General features: G+C 37.4%; 1 protein-coding gene across 1 annotated transcript; it reads left to right on the forward strand.

Moving 5' to 3' along the window:
* Nucleotides 1-9,224: 9,224 nt before the first annotated feature.
* Nucleotides 9,225-9,569, forward strand: LOC118851215 (60S acidic ribosomal protein P1-like). Its single transcript, XM_036760716.1, has one exon. It carries the CDS (start codon nucleotides 9,225-9,227, stop codon nucleotides 9,567-9,569), a length of 345 nt encoding a protein of 114 aa, XP_036616611.1.
* The last annotated feature ends 11,787 nt before the right edge of the window (nucleotides 9,570-21,356 follow it).

The following is a 21,356-nucleotide window of genomic DNA, read 5'->3' on the forward strand; positions in this document are numbered from 1 at the left end:
GGAGCATGATACTCAGTTTTGCTGGGTAGGTGATTCTAGCTTTTAATCCTAGCTCCATTGACCTCCAGAATATCGTATTCCAAGCCCTTCGATATCTTAATGTAGAAGCTGCCAGATCTGGGTTTATTCTGATTATGTTTCCACAATACTCGAATTGTTTCTTTCTGGCTGCTTGCAATATTTTCTCCTTGATCTGGGAGCTCTGGAATTTGGCAACAATATTCCTAGGATATTCCTTTGGGGGATCTATTTGAGGAGGTGATCGATGGATTCTTTCAATTTCTATTTTTCCCTGTGGCTCTAGAATATCAGGACAGTTCTCCTTGATAATTTCTTGAAAGATGATATCTAGGCTCTTTTTTTGATCATGACTTTCAGGTAGTCCAATAATTTTTAAATTATCTCTCCTGGATCTATTTTCCAGGTCAGTGGTTTTGCCAATGAGATATTTTACATTGTCTTCCATTTTTTCATTCCTTTCGTTCTGTTTTTTAATATCTTGATTTCTCATCAAGTCACTAGCTTCCACTTGCTCCAATCTCATTTTTAAGGTAGTATTTTCTTCAGTGGTCTTTTGGACTTCCTTTTCCATTTGGCTAATTCTGCCTTTCAAGGCATTCTTCTCCTCATTGGCTTTTTGGAGCTCTTTTGCCATTTGAGTTAGTCTATTTTTTAAGGTGTTGTTTTCTTCAGTGTATTTTTCAGTATTTTTTGGGTCTCCTTTAGCAAGTCATTGACTTGTTTTTCATGGCTTTCTCGCATCCTTCTCATTTCTCTTCCCAATTTTTCCTCTACTTCTTTAACTTGCTTTTCCAAATCCTTTTTGAGCTCTTCCATGGCCTGAGACCAGTTCATGTTTTTCTTGGAAGCTTTTGTTGTAGGCTCTTTGACTTCGTTGACTTCTTCTAGCTATATGTTTTGGTCTTCTTTGTCACCAAAGTAAGATTCCAAAGTCTGAGACTGAATCAGGGTGCATTTTCTCTGCCTGGCCATATTCCCAACCAATTAACGTGACCCTTGAGTTTTTCAGCGGGGTATGACTGCTTGTAGACTAAAGAGTTCTATGTTCCATGCCTGGGGGGATGCGCCAGCTCTGCCACACCAGCACTCCTCCTCCCCCAAGAACCCCCAACCTGGACTGGACTTAGATCTTCAGCAGGCTCTGCACTCCTGCTCTGATCTGCCACTTAATTCCTCCCACCAGGTGGGCCTGAGGCCAGAAGCAACAACAGCTGTAGCTGCCCCACCTCCGCTGCCCCTGGGGGCGGTGGCCGAACCACGAACTCCTTCCACTCCCACAGGTTTTCCCACTGACCTTCTCCACTGTCTTTGGTTTTTGTGGGTTGAGAGGTCTGGTAACTGCCACAGCTCACTGATTCAGGGTGCTAGGGCCCGCTCCGCCCGGCTCCTGATCTGGTTGGTTCATACTGCTCACACTGGGCTCTGCTCCACTCCGCTCCCAGCTCCCAGCACCATGTGGGATAGACCTCACCTAGAGACCATCCAGGCTGTCCTAGGCTGGAGCCCTGCTCCCCTCTGCTCCCAGCTCTGTGCATTATAGACCTCACCCAGAGACCATCCAGGCTGTCCTGGGCTGGAGCCCTGCTTCCCTCTGCGATTTTGTGGGTTCTGCAGTTCTAGAATTGGTTCAGAGCCAATTTTTACAGGTTTTTGGAGGGACTCGGCGGGGAGCTCACACTAGTCCCTGCTTTTCAGTCACCATCTTGGCTCCGCCTCTCAACTCTAATTTTTAATGAGTTAGTGTCTTCATTTTGCTTTTGAGTCTCCTTTTCCAATTGGTTGCTTTTACCTCTCAGGGTGTCATTTTCTCTATTTAGATTCTGAATCTCCATAGCCATTTCGCCAATCTTTTTTTCCATATTTTCTTTTAGCTCCCTAATTTGGTTTTTTAAATCCTCCTTTAGCTCTTCCAGTAATGCTTTTTCGGCTTGAGACCAGTTCACACTACCTTTTGAGGTATCAGATGTGGGTATAGTGTCATTGTTATCCTCTTCCAAATTGGTATTTTGATCATGCCTGTCTCCATAAAAAGAATCAATGGTCCTCGGGTTTTTGGTGTTCTTCATGTTGGTTAGCCTTTTCCTGGCTTTACAACAAATTACTGCTTTTGGGGCTCAGGGCTCTCTGTCCCAGCCTTCTAAATCTGGAGATTGTGAGTCTCGTTGTTGGCTTTGTGAATTATAGCCTTCAGTTTCCTGAGGTGTGGTGGAGAGGTCTGGCTCCCTGATGTCTCTTCCCCTAGTGTTGCTCTCCAGCACTGTTGCTCTTCAGCAATGGTCTCAGCTCTTTGTTGTTTGAGCTGGGTGTCTGGCACTTCCCCTGGGGGAGCAAGAGTATGTCTGGGCTCCTGGTGTTGACCCCTGCTGGCTCTGCCCCTCTGGGACTCAGGCACTCCCACTACTTGGCCACTGAAGCCCCACTTCTGTATCCTCTATTCCAGTGTTTTGTTTTGTTTTGTTTTTTTCCCCTGAGGAATTCTCTGGGTGGGGAGGGGAGGGATTAGAGCCATTTACCTGGCCATTATGTCTCCCAGAAGTTCAAGAAGTGTTTCATACCTTTGGGCTGCAAGCCTCAGGAGTTGATATCTCATGGTCAGTGGCATTGTGCTGCCTCTCATCGCTTCCACAGACTGAAGTCCTGTGTTGGGAGGCCTGGGGATCTCTGCTGGTTTGGGGCACTGGTTTTCTCCCAGCCTGTCTCCCACATGGGTTTCCCGGCCAGCCACTTCCACTTTGGTCCCGTCTGAAGCAGCTCTGCATACCAAGTGCTCTCCTAGCGCACAGATTCATTCCTTTGGCCTTTCAGACTCTCCTGGCTGGGAAATTTGCCCCACTCAGACTTCTCGTGGTTTCTAACTCTCTCAAATCTGCTCAAATTCACTTTTTTATAGGAATCTGACAGAACTTGTGAGAGAGCTCTGGTAAGATGCTGCCTTCATGTGGCCATCTTGGCTCCGCCCTCCTCAGCCTATTTTTTTAACATCTTAGAATCTCTAGCTGTCTTCAAGGATCAATTCAGAGGCCACCTCTTACATGAAATCATTGCTATCCCTCACAGATTCTTTGTTTCCCTAAATCACTTTTCTGTTTTCTTATCTGTGTACATGTCATATTCCACTTCTTCAACCCCTAGGAAAATATAAGCTCCTTGAGGTCAGAAGATGTTTTTTGCCTTTGCATACCTAGCCCCTAGTTCAGTGCCTTATGTATAGTAGGTGCTTAATAAATGTTTGTTGAATTTAACTTAGTTGTACTAGCATTTCTGCCATGGCATTTAGGGATATCAAATAGTAGGATGGTTATTGATGTAGAAGTAATTTGGTGATACCATCAGTGTTGAAAAAGACTGGTAGTGATAAGAGATTTGGTGAAACAATGGAAGAAGACAAAATGGTTGGAAAGCACATTATGGTGATGGCACTCATGAGATTTGATCTTAAATAATTTCTCCTTTTATCATAACTATGTGGTGGTTGTATAGTTAAGATCATGCCTTATATTGCTTCTAAGTCCTCACATAGCTTATATAAATATAGGGAGCATAAATAAAATCCACTCTTGCACTTCCTACCTTCATTTTCCGACCTGATATTGTTCCTTATGACACTGACTAGAGAAGGGTGCTGCAGTTAGCACTAATGGAGGGTCATTTTACCCATAGGATCATAGATTTGGAGTTAGAATAGAACTCAGACACCATTTAATCCATGTTGTTCATTTTTCAAATTAGGAAACTGAGAGCAAGGGAGGTTAAGAGACTTGTCTAAGTCTCTTATGTGACTTTATCACTCTTCATGTGACTACATAAAGGAGGGATTTGAATCATGGTCCATTTCATGAGTTATCATGTTTGAAAAATGTTGATCACATGGTGACACACCATCCAGGGATAAAACACCTTGCATTTATTAGTTAGGCTGGTACTCAAACAGCAGACACATAGCATCGTAGTGTTGGTACCCAAAGTGTCTTAGCCTGCAATCCTTTTGTACCCAGTAAGGTACCTCCTTTAATGCTTCACCATAGAGTGGGGATAATTAATTCTTTTTTCTTGGACTAATAATTTTATTTCTGCAGGGAGCTCCTGGGACTATCTCTTATTATTCTGGTCCCGTGAAACAAACAACAAAATTATAACTGATCCCAATCACATCAGTCTTGGTGTGAAAAAAAACAGAAGAAACTCAGTCACCTGCCTATATTGTTTCCTGGTGGTATACATCTAAGTCTATTTCCATCTGACAGAGACAGATGAAGAGATAAATACTCTTGAATTTTTAATTTTCACAATAAAATGTTGATTAAGGCAATTACTGCAAACATTAGCTTTAATTGCTCTACTGGAGACCTAGAATGTGTTTTGATTGCTATCAAATAGATGACTTGATGACACACACTCAGATTAATTGGCATAGCAATTCTGATGTGGGGCTTGGTTAGATTACCTGATTCATTTATTTCTCTGTGTATTATTAATCTATTTCCATGTATCATCTATATATTTCTCAATCATCATTTGTCTATCTCTCTCTGTCTCTCTCTTCATCATCTGTCTATCTAGTCCCAATTATTTTATTCATTGATGTGTGGAACTTCTGGTGAAAAATGCTTTCTCACTGGGAAAACTGGGAAACTGTATGGCAGAAACTGGACATAGACCAATATCTTACATCATATACCAAAATAAATGCAAAATGGATTCATGATTTAGGAATAAAGGCTGATACCATAAGTAATTTGGGAGAGCAAGGAATAGTTTACCTGTCAGATTTTTGGGAAAGGGTAGAATTCATGATCCAACAAGAGATAGAGAGCATTATGAAATGGAAAATGGATAATTGTGATTATGTTAAATTGAAAAGTTTTTGTATAAACAAAACCAATACAACAGAGATTAAGAGGGAAGTAGAAAATTGGGGGAGAATATTTACAAACAGTATCTCCGATAAAGGCTTCATATCTAAAATATACAGGGAACTGAGCCAAATTTATAGGAATACAAGTCATTCCCTAATTGAGAAATGGTCAAAGGATATGAACAGGCAGTGTTCAGAAGAAGAAATCAAAGATATCTATAATCATATGAAAAATGCTCTAGATCACTATTGATTAGAGAAATGCAACTCAAAACAACTCTTAGGTACCACATTCCCTCCTGTCAGATTGGATAACATCATAAAACAGGAAAATGATAAATGCTGGAGAGGTTGTGGGAAAATTGGAACGTTGTTATATTGTTGATGGAGTTGTGAACTGATCCAGCCATTCTGGAGAGCAATTTGGAACTATGCCCAAAGGGCTATAAAAATGTGCATACCCTTTGACCTAGCTTCTAGGGCTGTATCCCAAAGTGATCACACAAGTGGGAAATGGGCAAGTATGTACAAAAATATTTATAGCTGCTCTTTTTGTGGTGGCAAAGAATTGGAAATCAAGGGGCTGCCCATCAATTGGGGAATGGCTAAACAAATTGTGGCATATGAATGTAATGGAATACTACTGTGCTATAAGAAATGAGGAGCAGACAGACTTTATTATAACCTGGAAAGACTTATATGAACTGATGCTGAGTGAGGGGAGCAGAACCAGGAGATTATTATACACAATTACAGACACAGGGTATCTATAAGGACTACCTTTGATAAACTTGGCTCCTCTCATCAATGCAAGGTTCAAAGACAGCTCCAAAAGGCTCATGATGGAAAAAGCTATGCACATCCAGAGAAAGAATTATGAAGTCTGAATGCAGGTTGAGGTAAACTATTTGCTCTCTTTTTTTCCTTCTTTTTTGGTTTCATTTCTTCTTTCTCATGATTCATTCCACTGGTTATAGTTCTCCTTTACAACTGGACTATTATGTAAATAAGTTCAATGTGAAGGTATATGTAGAACATACATTGGATTACATGCCATCTTGGAGGGGGAAAAGGGGAGGAGAGGGAGAGAAAATTTAGAACCCAAAACTTGTGGAACTGAGTGTTGTAAACTAAAAATAAAAAAATAAATTTATAATTTTAAAAAAGGTAAATGTTTAATAAAGGCTTTAAAAATTCAAAACTAAAAGAAGGAAAAATGCTTTCTCTATCAATGCAAAACTGAAATGAAATAAACAAATCTCAAATTTATAAACATAGAGATTGTCCTGGAGGGAACTGAGAAATGATGTGACTTATCCAACATCAAGTAGCTAATATGTCAGAGTCCAGACTTGAACAAGGTCTTCCTCGTCTCAAGTCTTGATCTCTATCTACCATGTCATATTTCTTTCCCTAAAAGTAACTTTGGAAAATACTTACATTGTAACAATATTTATCTGATCAACATTTAGGGTATTACCAGTGGCAATAACTGTTTCCTCCAATTGAATGTAAGGTTCTTGAGGACAAGGATTGTCTCACTTTTGTCTTCATAGCTGTAGCACCTGACACAGTGCCCAACCTAGGTGCTTAACAAGCCATAGGTGAATTCAATTTTATTGAGTCATCTGCAAAATAATTCCTTCATCATTTCAAGGAGGAATTTTTCCTGAAATGAACATGCCTTCCTCTGATGCAGAGGTGAAAAGAATGTAGCCTACAGGCTATATCCAGGTCACACCACTTCTGAATGTGGCACAAACCAAACTAAAATGTAATTGGGGACATTCAGGAGGTGGAACAAAGAGTGGAGTAAGGCAGAGAGTCTCCTAAACTCTTCCAAATTCACCTCCAAAAATCATAAAATAACACTTCAAAATGAATTTTAGAGCAGCAGAACCAACAAAACAATAGGGTGAAACAACAAGTTTCCAGCCCAAGACAACTTAGAAGTTCAGGAGAAAAAGTCTGTCTCACTAGGGTAAAAAAGGAATGCAGTCCAGAGCAGGTGGTATCCTGGCAAGCTAGCAACAAGGCCCCATGGCCCTTGAGTAGGCCAGTAGCAACTAGCACAGGCCAGCAGTGAGGCCCCAAGGAATTTGGAACAATACCCACTCCACTTCGGAATCAGAGGCCAACTTTAATATAAAGTTAAAAGTCATGAAATAGGGTTGAAAATGAGAAGAATCTTAAAAAAGAAGAATCTGACTATAGAAAGTTACTATGGTGACAGGGAAGATCAAAACACAAACTCAGAAAAGGACGACAATGTCAAAATGTCTCTATACTATGCCTCAAAGGAAAAAAAATTAATTATTCTCAGGCTCACAAAAGAACTCCTGGAAGATGTCAAAAAGAATTTTCAAAATCAAATAAGAGAAGTAGAAGAAAAACTGAAAAAAAGAAACAATGATACAAAAGAATCATGGAAAGTCAACAGCTTGATAAAAGAAGACAAAAAATGGGACAAAAAAGATGTGCAAAAATTTACTGAAGTAAATAGCTCCTTAAAAAGTAGAATAAGCCAAAAGGAAAAGGAGGTACAAAAGTTTATTGAAGAAAATAATTCCTTAAAAATTAGAATTGAGTAAGTGGAAACTATTGATTCCATAAGACATCACAAAACAATAAAACAAAAGCAAAAGAATAAAAAGAATAGAAGAAAATGTGAAATTTCTCACTGGAAAAACAACTGACATGGAAAATAGATCCAGAAGAGATAAATTTAAGAATTCTTAGAATGCCTGAAAGCCATGATCAAAAAAAAAAGGAGCCTGGACATCATTCAAGAACTTATCAAGGAATACTGCCCTGACATCCTAAAACCAGAAGTTAAATAGAAATTGAAAGAATCCATCAATCACCTCCTGAAAGGCATCCCAAAATGAAAATTCCTAGGAATATTTTACTCAAATTTCAGAACTTCCACATCAAGGAGGAAATACTGCAAGCAGGCAGAAGGAAATAATTCAAATATTTTGTAGCCACGGTCAGGATTACACAGGATTTAGCAACTTCTACCTTAAAAGATCAGAGAGTTTAGAAGATGATATTCTAGAAGGCAAAAGGATTACAGCCAAGAAATACCTACCCAGGCAAACTGAGTATAATCCTTCATGGGGAAAAATGGATATTCAATAAAATAGAGGACTTTCAAGCATGCCTGATGAAAACACGAGAGCTGAACTGCAAATTTGATTTTCAGACATCAGATTCAAGAGAAGCATAAAAAAGATAAACAGAAAAGAGAAAACATAATAAGGTTAAACTATTTTGATAACTAAATGGCAAGATGATGCTTGTAATTCTTAAGAACTTTATCATTATTAGAGAAGACAGAAGGAGTATACATAGACAGAGAGCACAGGTATATGTTGACTGTAATGGAATGATGTCCAATAAAACAAAATTAAGGGGTGATAAAGAAGATTGCATTGGGAGAAGAGGGAAGGGAGAAGTAGACTAGGGTAAATTTTCTAACATGAAATGGTGGGAAAGAGCTGTTATACTACAGGGAAAGATGGCAGGGCAGACAATAGTTGAACTCTCATCAGAATTAGTTCAAGGAGTGGATACCCCATACAATCAGCTTGGTATAAAAATATATCTCACACTATAAAGAAATGCGGGTCTAGGGAGATAAGAGAAGGAGGGAGGGCAGGTTGGGGGAGCCCCTGGTCAAAAGGAAAACACTGGTGAGGAATGAGAGAGAGAGAGAGAGAGAGAGAGAGAGAGAGAAGAGGAAAAAATAGGATGGAGTGAAATGAACAGCTATTCACCCATAAAATGAAAGCAGACAGTAGAGTGGATAAAAAAACCAGAATCCTACAATATGTTGTTTACAAAAAATACATTTGAAGCAGAGACACAAACACAGAATAAAGGGGGGCTAGAGGAGAATATATTATACTTCAACTGAAATAAACAAAAAAAAGCAGGGGCAGCAATCATGATCTCTGAAAAAGCAAAAGCAAAAATAGATTCAATTACAATGGATAAGGAAGAGAACCACAGCATGATAAAAGATCATAGACAATGAAGTAATACTAATATTAAATATATATGCACCAAATACTATAGCACCCAGATTTCTAAAGGATAAGTTAAATGAGTTGCAGGAGGAAATAGTAAAACTATTCTACTGGGGGACCTCAGCTTTACCCTCTCAAAACTAGATAAATCTAACAAACAAACAAAAAAAAAAAACAAGAAAGGAGCTAAGGTCTTTTGTCTTCTGTTGTCCATAAGGTGTTTGGTTCTTCTTGGAAAGGTTACATTGGGGTGAACTCTCACTTTAGCTAGCAATTAACACCACTAGAAACAAGTCTCTCCTCATCTCTTTGCTGAAATGGCTGTCTCCAAGCTCTCTTGCCTCTACTCTGCCCTCATCCTTCACAATGATGAGGTTAAGGTCATGGAGGATAAAATCAATGCCCTCATTAATGCAGCAGGTGTAAATGTTAAGCCATTCTGGCCTGGATTATTTTCAAAGGCCCTGTCCAATGTGAACATTGCAAGTCTCATCTTCAATGCAGGAGTTGCTGGACCTGCCCCAGCAGCTGGTGGTGCTGCCTGTGCTGGAGGGGCTGCTCCTGCAAGCACAGCTGCCCCAGCTGAGGAGAATAAAGAAGAAGCAAAAAAAGAAGAATCCGAGGAGTCCGATGATGACATGGGCTTTAGTCTGTTTGACTAGATATTTTTTGTAACATTAAATAAAAAGCTTAATGCAAAAAAAAAAAAACAAGAAAGAAGTTAAGGGCATGAATAGAATTTTTGGAAAGTTAGATATGATAGACCTCTGGAGACAAGTGAATAGGAATAGAAAGAAATATACCTTTTCTTAGCAGTACATGACACCTACACAAAAATTGACCTCATATTAGAGCATTAGAAAAACCCATAATCATATGCAGAAAAGCAGAAATATCAAATGCATCATTTTCAAATCATAATGCTATAACATTACATTCTACAAAAGTCCATGGAAAAATACATTAAATATTTATTGGAAACTAAACAATCTAATACTAAAGGAAGAATGGATCAATGAACAAATCACAGAAACAATCAATAATTCCATAAAGAGAATGACAACAATGAGATTACATATCAAAATTTATGTGATGCAGCCAAAATAGTACATAGGGGAAATTAATAAAATAGAAAAAAGAACAGATCAATAAATGGGTGCATGGAACTAAAAAACTTGAAAAAGAACAAATTAAAAATGTCCAATTAAATATCAAATTGGAATTGCTGGAAATCAAGGAAGAAACTGATAAGATTAAAAGGAAGTAAATCATTAAACTGATAAATAAAGGTAGGATTTTGTATTATGAAAAAAAATCAGTAAAATAGATTAACCACTGGTTAATTTGATTTTTAAGAAAAGAAAGGGGAAAACCAAATTATCAGTATCAAAAATGAAAAAAGCAAATTCTGTCTAAATTAATTTAATTACTCAGTGTATACCAAACTCCCAAAAATCTTTTATAGAGGTAGAAAAAATAACAAAATTCATCTGCAGAATAAAAGATCAAAATTATCAAAGGAATTGATAAAAATAAAGGTGAAGGAAGTTAGCCTAAAGTTTCAGATCTCAAATTGTATCACAAACAGTAATCATAAAAACATTCTGATACTGGCTAAAAAATAGAGTGGTGGCTCAGTGGAATAGATTAGGTAAGCAGTGTACAGTAAGAAATGACCACAGTAATCTAATGTTTAATAAAACCAAAGACCCAAGCTTTGGGGACAAGGGCTTACTTACTATGTGACAAAAAAAAATGCTGGGGAAAATTGTAAAACAGTATGGCAGAAACCAAGTGCAGATCCACATCTTATACCATATATGAAGGTAAGGTCCAAATGGGTTAATGATTTAGATATAAAGGGTAACAACTTAAGCAAATTAGGGGAGTATAGAATAATTTACCTTTCACATCTATGGATAAGGGAAGAATTTATAACCAAACAAGAATTAGAAAGCATTATGAGATACAAAATGGATAATTTTGATTATATCAAATTCAAAAGGTTTGTGTGCATGCACACACACACACACACACACACACACACACACACACACACAACCAAGATTAGAAGGAAGGCAGAAAGCTGGAAAGGAAATATATATGTATGTGTATGTGTGTGTGCATGTGTGTGTGTGTGTGTGTATGAAATGTCTGTGACAAAGACCTCATTTTTCAACTATATAGAGAACTGAGTCAAATTTATAAGAATACAAGTTATTCCCCTATTGTTAAATAGTAAAAGGACATGGACAATTTTCAGACAAAGAAACCAAAATTATTTATAGTCATATGAAAAATGCACTAAATCATTATAGATTAGAGAAATGCAAAATAAAACTCTGAGATACCACCTCACACCTATCAGGTTGGCTAATATTACAGAAAAGGAAAGTGACAACTGTTAGAGGAGATATGGGAAAATTGGGACATTAATGCACTATTGGTGGAGTTGTAAACTGATCCAGTCATTCTGGAGAACAGTTTGGAACTATGACCAAAGGCCTATCCTTTGCATATCCTTTGATTCAGCAATAGAACTGCTAGGTCAATATCCCAAAGAAATATTTTTAAAAGGTGGGGTGGGGGGACCCATTTGTACAAAAATATTTAAAGTATCTCTTTTTATGGTGGCAAAGAATTGGAAATTGAGGGAGTGCCCATCAATTGGGGAATGGCTGAACAAGTCATGGTATATGATTGTAACGGAATACTATTGTGCTATAATAAATGATAAACAAACAAAAAAGAAAGAAAAAAGGAAGGAAGGAAGGAAGGAGGGAAGGAAGGAAGGAAGGGAGGAAGGAAGGAAGGAAGGAAGGAAGGAAGGAAGGAAGGAAGGAAGGAAGGAAGGAAGGAAGGAAGAATGAGCAGTATCATCTCAGAAAAGCCTGGAAAGACTTGATCTCACACAAAGTGAAATGAGCAGAACCAGGGGAACATCGTACATAGTAATGGTAGCTATTCTCAGCAATACAACAATCCAAGACAATTCCAAAGGACTCAGGATGAAAAATGTGATCCACCACCAAATCAAAGCCTACTATTTTTCACTTTATTTTTGTTTTTGTTTTCCTGGATTTTTGTTTTCTTTTACAACTTGATAAATATGAACATATATTTTGCATGATTGCACATGTATAGCCTATATCAAATTGTTTACCATCTCAAGGAAGAGGGAGAAAATAGAGGGAAAGAATTTGGAACTCAATTTTTTTAAGTGAATGTTAATGTGTAATGCTGGGCAAATCACTTAACCCCAATTGCCTCACAAACAAAAACAATAACAAAGAAAAGAATGCTAAAAAATTTTTTACAGGTAATTGGAAATAAAAAATTTAAAAATATAAAAATGTAATTGGGAAGTATTTAAAAAATAAACATTCAATATAGTTCAAGATAATATTGAATTCAAAGATAACATTAGTTAAAAATTGAAGACAATTGTGTTTTTTTCTAAATCAATCTGGAACCCACAAGGGATCCTTATGTATGATTTAATGACCCCTATTTCTATTTGAGTTTGACACCTCTCTCCTATATGACAGTTTTCTTGAGTTGCTGTGGGCAAAGCCATTCCATCCCCCAGTGGCTAGCTCTCTGTCAAAAAGTTTCTCTGAACTGAGGTAGGTTGGCCAGAGGTTAAGATGTAGATGGGACCTTGGAGGACATCATGTCCAACTTCTCATTTTACTGATGAGGAAACGAAGCACCCATTATATAAAGTGACTTGTCCAAATTCGCAGAGTTATTGAGTGTCTAAAGAATTTGAACTCAGGCCTTTCTAGATTCTAAGCCCAGTGCTCTTTCTACTACCTCACACTACCACTGATAGACACTTCTAAGAGTTACCAGGATTATGCTATACTGATAAAACTTTTGAGATGTAGAGTCAATCCTATGTCACAATGAGAGATCAGAATGAGACAATGGAGAAATTCTTATTTACTTCATAAAACATATTATAAATTTTAAAATATGTCTATTCTTCCATAAATAGTATTGATTTGAGCTTACTATTTAGGAGAACAAAACTAGGGTTTTCTTGCCTTTGTAATTTATAGGGCTTAATTTTATAGCTTCTAGACCATGAGAAAGGAGAGTGTAATAGATCTTTAAACTGTCTTTTACAGAAAGGAAAATTGAGGCAAGAGAATGGAGGCTTACCTGGCAAGTCAGAGGCAGAAGAAATAATTCTGCGAATTAGATTTCTCATCCAACCCATTACAGCTAATCACTCCAATTTTTTTGGAAAGAACTCAGTTTCCTCTCAATGGAAGAAAATTGTTCAGTGTATTTCAAAGTAATTGTCAGGCAATTATGTTATTTGAGATCTTCCAGGAAGTGCCTTCTTGAACAATGCAACAATCCAAGAGAACAGGCTAATTTCAAACTCCAGATTAAATTGTTAAAGTTCCAATAGATTTCAGAAAGCTCCAGAAGGTGAATATAAAACAAATTCTTCTTTGTATGCAACAGGGTCCACTGAAGAAAGATGTATTTGAGAGCTCCTCTTCTGGTTTTTCAGAGAAAAAGTTAGTTCTTGATCTGATATTTATTTTCTTTAGGCCACTATCGGATGCCCAGGATGTTGAGATTTACCCAACTCCTTTTACTCCAAGGCATAAATATACCTCTGTTATTATGTGAACAATATATGTTTTACTGACCAGGGGAGCTGGGAGTTGGGAAAGAATCATACTCCTTTTTATATTCTCAATAAGACAGTGGCAGGAACTTCAAATGGACCTGTCTAGCAGGAAACTGATGACATTCCTGAAGTTCAGGAAAGAGACTGGGAATAAAGCTATAATTTAGATATCTATCATATATACTAGATAGAATTCTAGAAGCTGCAATGATAGACGTGTTCCCTGAAGCTGTGAATCAACAGAAGAAGAGAGTGTAAAAGACTAAAGACTTAGGATTTAAGGAATGAAATGATCTATAACGAGTATAAAGGAGTCAAAGAAGTTAGAAAAACAGAATAGTGTGGCAACATAGAAAACACAGATGAAACAGTTTCAAGAAACCTAAGGTACTTTTTTTTCAAATGCTGCAAAATTTTTTGAAAAATAGAAAGTACAAAGAAAAAGCACTGGATTTACCAATTAGAACATTTTTTCAACGTTTTTTAGAAGATCTGGGTGGGTTTTGGAGTAGATGACATCTCGTGTTCCTTCCAATTTTAAAATTCTATAAATGAATATAGTGGTGAAAATGGACAATGGTTCACAAAGGGTTGGATTGGTCATGAAATGGAGACCATAATTATGAACTACATATTTGAGAAACTAGGCATGGAATGAGAAGAATATAGGACAATTTGTCAAAGTAGCAAAGTCAATGAACCATTTTTTAAAAAAAAATTAGGAATAAGAGAGGCTTGTGATAAGGTAGGAGAGACAATAATATACTTGATTTGGAGCTGGAAAAGCTCTCACAGGCTACCTAGTCCAATCTCCTCTCTTTATGAATGAAAAAAAATAAGGCCCAGGTTAGTTAAATAGTTTGTACAAGGTAAATGGCAAAGTCAGTATTGAAACTCTTGTTTCTCTGACTCCAAATCTAAGACTGTCGGTAGGAAGAGACTGAAGATTCTAGAAAGTGAGAAGATATAACAAGAGATGATAGGATCAATAGTGTTGTTGGGATGGCTAACCTCATAGAGATTTAGGGTGGGGCAGAATGTGAAAGCTGGTGTTTTTAACTACCTCAGAGCACATGTATCTTGGGCCTCAGACACTTTCTTCCAACCATTTCTGAGGCCAGTGGTTTATAAGTCAACCTGCCTCACTTCATTTCTTTCGAATTCGAAATTAAAGTTGTCTATAGAAAACTCTACAACCATTTAATAAATTCTTTCAAGAGATTCACAGCTTTGAAAAAGACCAAGTTTCCTGAATTCTGACCATAATCAGTTATGCATCAAATTATCTTCTTTTTAACCTAGTCTCCCTAGAAATGCATTAAATCATAGACTTTGGCTCGTTTGTGACATGGTAATATTTAACACCTAGTGTTTTGCTCAACAGTTACTCCAATGATACTCTTTAATCTTAAATATTCAATAATTTGAAATGCCAAACAGTAGGATCACTTATAAATTTGCAACAGTATAGATATTTGTTTTATTCAAGTACTTAAAAAACAATCAAAACACAGTCATCTTCTGTTCTTTCTATCATGCATTGTCATCATACCCTTGACTTCTTGTTATATCATGTTAGTCTATTCAGCTGAGCCAAGTCTCTCATCACTTCAGACAAACTGAGACCTGGGAAAGGCCTTAATTTAGAAAGGCCAAGGTCACCCACTGCATCCCGGACCATAACCAGTCATCTTGACTTTTGTCTTGGACTGGACTTTGATGACTCTGGAGGAGATAGTGAGGCTGATAACTTTGCACAGGTCTGTCTCATTGTCATTGGTCCTCTTCAAGTTAAGTCTTAGAAAAGAACTAAGGATGAACTTTTTAAGTACTTTTTAAATTCCTGTCCACCTATTGCTTTAGCATGTTTTCCCATCTGGCTCAGGTTTCTACCATATTTTGAATATTTTCTGTCCAGTTAATAAGAGTGTGACCTTTGTAAAGAATGGGGAATGACACTGATGTGCATGAAAAAGCAAGCCAGCCAAAGGAGTAGCCACATTGAAAATTAGAATATTAACATTAGTCCATGTTTTCCATGTTTGAAATCAGGAAAGAAAATGACACAGAGAAAACAGATAGTCATCATCATGGAAAACCCCAAAGAAACACATTCTATTCCATATTTCCTAAAAGAAAGTGCTCATAGGTACAAGACTTCCATGAAGCAACTTCATGTTATGGTTCAATTCAACCTATTTTCCCGACCTTTTTTAAAAGTTGAGATAATTACAGATTTCCTGATGAGTGTATTTCAGTTAAAAAGTTTGATCTGAAGGTTTTTAAGTGCTAAATAAATACCTCCTTTCCTCTGTATCTTTGTTTTCACAATTTTAATTTGAGGGGTGATTCACGGGCTTAGAAGGGCACTAGGTTATGTGCTGGCATACAGCCAGAGCTTGGATGAAATTCTACAAGTCAGCCTCCATGAACATTCCAAATTGTGCTCCTGCACAGACAAGAGTTAATTCAGCTAATCACACCGACAATTTTGGGTTTGCTTTCTATGACTTTTGTTGAGTGTTTTTCCTTGTTTATTTCTATATGTTCCCCCAATGTCAGTCTTCAATGCTGCCTCTGTTAAAACTGAGTGGAAAGTAAGGCAGGCTTGCTGGATTGCTGGTGCCAAGGAAATGGTTGCCCTGGCAACAAAAACAAGGTGAAAGTTCTTAGAATTTCCTTTGGTCCTCAATGAGACTTTCATTGCTCAGGGTAGATAGCAGCAATGACTAATGAGGGAGGAGAGAAATTCCAAATAAATAGTATGCTTGAAAACATATTGAAAACTATTAAACTCTTTGACTGTCATTATACTAAATTTGCCTTCTTTTTCAGCTTCCAAATATCTGGTTAAACAAAGTAAGCTCTAATTTATCCAGAAAGATTAGGGATTACTCAAATGAATGAGACTGGAAATTCCCTAAGGTCACACATATTTCTGATGGCTGTATCATGAAGTCCTTCCTTTCCCTTTCTGTTACACCATGCTATTTCCCCTGACATTTTCCTCAGCTCTATGAACTTTGCAGTCAGCCTAGCTGTGGAGTCAAAATTAATAACATTAAAAATTAGAAAATAATTAAGTGCTAGATTACATGTATAGACAATGTGGCATAGACTCTAAATGCAGTAGTTCAGAGAAGACTCCTCCTTGTATGCAAGTGATTGGAAGTATTCAATGACAAATGGGATTTGAACTAGGATTAAAGATAGATGACATATAAACTGGGTTCAAGGAGGGGGAGAGTGTAAATTCTTGCACTTTAGTTCAAAAACAACTTCACAAGTAAAAGATGAGTGAGGCATAGGTAAGCAGCAGTCTTTCTGCAAAAGAACTCGGCATTTTAGTGGACTGGAAGTTAAGCATTACCCAACAGTGTTATATGGAAGCCAAGCCTGCCTATGCATTTTACATGAAAAGAGGCACTGTGTCCAGGACTAGAAAGGTGATTAGAATAATTTCCTCTGACTTGGTAGGCTCACATATTGATTATTTTGTTCAGTTTTGGTCACTAAATTTCAAAAAAAGCATTAATAAATTGAATAATATCCAGAGGATGACAATGAGGAGGGTAGAGGTTCTTGAGATGATAACACAAAATTGAGTAAATGAATTGGAGATGTTTATACTGAGAAGAGAAGATGTTTGAGTCATATGAACTCTGTCTTTCTTCCTAAAACAATGTAGGAAAAGAAATACACTTGTGATGCTTTTTCCTAAAATGCTAAACAAAGAACATTTAATGGAAGTTTAGGAAAAGCAAATTAGTGTTTGATGCGAAAAAAATTTCAAATAATTTGAGCAATTCAAAAAGTGACTGGGATACTTTGGTGTAGCAACAATCTGCTAGCAGCTGCTGTAGGGGTGTAAGACCCACCAACAACCAGCACACAGAAAGCTGCCAACACCCGTTCTTTGATCTGCTTTTCTAAGGAAAGCACCTTTAAGGGGTTAACAATCTCAGTTTAATCAAACATACAAATATCATTCACAGTTCAGGGGGGGAAAGATCAGCCCCCTGAACTTCAAGGCAAATACAAACAGAAATTACAAATATCAACAGATGAACCTTGTCTAATTCAAATCACAATACATAGTTACCAGAGAAGAACCAACATCTGGGTTGTAAAGCTGGGGGGCAGTTACGATTTGCCCAGAGTCTCAAGACTCCTTCCATGAGTGTGCCCCAAAAGTCAAACACAAAGTTCTCCTCAATTGCATCCTGTTCAGAGCCCTGAGGGCTCTGACCTCACCCAGGCTGGATGTGGGAAAGTTCCCTATCCCAAGTATCACATCATATACAAACCAATGGCTCCCAATTGTCTCAGGGCTGAGAAACACTCCAAGACAAAAAAATCCCACTTTACCTGCCCCATTCAAACAAAGGTCAGAATCATTAAAGGCACTTAAGAGAAGAATAGCAAAAAGTCCCACCTTAATTACTATTACACTTGGCATGTAATAGTTTATCTTTTACTGGAGGGCCTTTAAGCAGAGGCCTAGTGGCTTCTCATTGGGTGTTTTATAGAGGGGATTCTTGTTCATGTATTAGTCAAACTACATGGACTCCAGCCTTCTCATATTGAGGTTCTCTAATTCTCTGATTTTAGGAAACATTATAAGAGAGCATAGGTTTGACATAGAAGAAACAACATTAATAAAAGCAAAGGACAAAGCATTTATTGAAGGACAGTGAGAATATTGGACTTACTGGATTGAAATATGAAAATTGGGGAAAAGTGTGAAATAAATTTCAACAAGGTTGGGTGGAGTTATCACAACTTCCTAAAAAAATGAAACACTGGTATGAATCTAATGATGGATTTTGATACAGTTAAGTATCAAACTTATACTTGACAACTTATAGTTGAAACTTATACTTGACAACAGCAATTATTAAATACCTACTATATTCCAGGCAGAGCCATGCAGTGTAGTAAATAGAATGCTGAGCATGGCATCAGGCAGACTTATCTCCCTGAGTCCAAATCTAACCTCAGACACTTATGAGCAAGTCACTTAACCCTGTTTGCCTCAGTTTGCTCATTTGTAACATGAGCTGGAGAAAGAAATGGCAAACCGCTCCAGCATCTCTAACAAGAAAACCCCAAACGGGGTCATGAAGAGTCAGACACAACTGAAACAAGTGAATAACAAAACATTCCAGGCATTGTGAAAGGCCTTATGGATATAATGAGACATTATACTCTAGGACATCATGATAGAGACATCAGAAATATGTATGACCTTAGGGAATTTTCAATCTCCTGGTCTCTGTTTCTTCTTCTGTAAACTGAGGTCATTGGACTATAAAAGGGTTGTATGTATGTGTAGATAGGTATTTAGATAGATAGATACAGATATATACATACATATATGTATGTATGTGGACATATATGTAAATATGAAACCTATTCAAACACTCAGAGGTATATGTGTCAAATATATATCCCATGAGCATGTGGCCTACAATACTCCTGAGTACAGGGTGAAGAAAATCAAAATATAATTGGGAAATATTTAATAGAATAAATACAAACACAATAAAATGTAAATAACATTAGATTCTGAAACAAAGGTAACTTGCGTACCTCAAGGATCTTTATGTAAAGACTAGTAGCCGCCCTCCATTTATATTTGAGTTTAATACTACTGCTCTAAGGGATCTATGATCTCATTAATTCAGGAATCCTTTCCAACAATTCAGTGAAACCCATCCATGCCTGCCATCCTATGCACCTCTCATCTGTGATCTCCCAAAAGTCTGACACAAGGGATCCTCCTGATGCACCAGGGCTTTCTTTGCTTCCTATCAATATCATGAGGGTATCAATGGAGCCCTTCAACTGTCCATTTCGCCATCCCTCACCTTTTCCATATGACCAACCCATTGTACCTTCTTATTATATAATTCCTTGACGACATGTTTTACTCCTGTTTTGTTTTGTTTTGTTTTGTTTTTCTTAGAGTTCTTCATTGATTATATGTGGCAGCCTACTCACAGTTACAATGTTCCTTTCCATTGCCATCTGTGGCATAGTCATTTTTAATTCTCCAGAAACAGTTGTACGCCATATTTTGTTGCCATATAACGATGCTGTTAGAATGTTAATATTAAAAAGATAGGCTTTTGCTTTCATGGAAAGTTTGGAGTCATCAAAGGAGCTTTGCAATTTCCCCATAGTAATCCAGTCTGCTCAATTCCTTTTGATAAATTCTGGGCTCACTTCATTGTCCACGTGCATTCTCTAGCCCTAATATACATACAGATGGACAAGCTCTATAGGTTATCCATCTAAATGCATGTTAAAAACTGGACAATAGACATTCTTCACCTATTTAATCAATGCATGTAGATGCATCAGCTAAATTCCTTTAAATGTTTACAGAGTTCCCATGGGAGGGTATACAATGTTTTCTGGCTTGATGTAATTATCATGATGTCATCTGCATACAGGAGCATCTGTAGGATCTCACAATTCCTAGGGTATCCATTGTTGACCTAGACTTGTGCTGGATACTGTCCGTCACAGTGGTGAATTCCTTTGATAAGCATATAATCCCCATCTTTTACACATCCCCAGATGTTTACCATCACACAATCATTGAAGAGAGTTATTTCCATTTTTATATCCTAAAAGACTTAAGTAATCTGATCTAATTTTGATTATTATTTGTTCATTAAGGAAAAAAATCAAAGCATTTAATTCACTAGAACAAAACTCAACTTTACATGGACTTTTACAAGATGTCCCCTCCCCATACATCAACCAATTTAATATTCTTTGGGAGTTAAAACAAAAAAATGAAATATATGTAAATAAAATATAAAATAATTTCATGGGGAGGCACTAGCAGCTTCAGGGAATCAATAAAAAGCTTCATACAGAAGATGCTGATTGAACTGAACTTTAAAGGAAGTTAGAGATACTAAGAGGCAGAGGTGAGGAGTAATTGTATTCTAGGCATAAGGGACAGACTGTGCATAAGCATTGATACAGGAGATGGAATGTCAAGTTCAGGGAATAGAAAAGAGGCCAGTTTGGCTGGAACATAGAGTATGTGAAGGGAAGAAGGCTTAATAAGCTTGGAAAGGCAGGTTGGAGCCAGGGCTTTAAAATGATAAACACAGGCTATTTTATCCTAGAAATAATAATCCCAAAAGCTACTGGAACTTTCTGAGTAGGGGAGTGAGATGGTCTGATTGGTACTTGAGTTATATGAATCTGATACCTAGGCAGATGGTAGAGTGTAAAGGAGAGAAGGTTGAAATAACAGTCCAATTAGGAGGCTATTGCAATTGTCCAGGAGATAAGTGAATAGGGCCTGAATTAGGATGGTTAAGATAAGAGCAGCTAGAAAGTGGTGGATAAAGAGATGCTGAGAAGGTGGAACTGACAAGGTGGCAAATTACTGAATATGTGGAGTGAGAGTGAGGAGTCATCAATCTGCATGTCCTCAAAGATGGCAGTGCCCTCAAAAGATATAAGGAAGTTTGGAAGAAGGGAGAGTTTGGGAGAATGTGATGAGTTCTGTTTTGGACATGTTGAGTTTGAAATGCCTGAGACACCTCCAGTTGAAAATGTACAAGAGGCAGGATTAGAGACCAAGGGAAATACTAGTGCTAGATATTTAAATCTGTGAGTCATCTGTGGAGAGCTGATAAATGAAACCTTCATGGCTGATGAGTCACTGAGAGAGAATATAGAGAGAAAAGAGAAGAGGACCTTGAAGAGTCCACTCACAGTTAGGGGTCAATATATGGGTGATAATTTAAGAAATAAATCTGAGAAGGAA

This window comes from Trichosurus vulpecula, chromosome 5 (assembly GCF_011100635.1).
Source record: "Trichosurus vulpecula isolate mTriVul1 chromosome 5, mTriVul1.pri, whole genome shotgun sequence".
Taxonomy (NCBI): domain Eukaryota; kingdom Metazoa; phylum Chordata; class Mammalia; order Diprotodontia; family Phalangeridae; genus Trichosurus; species Trichosurus vulpecula.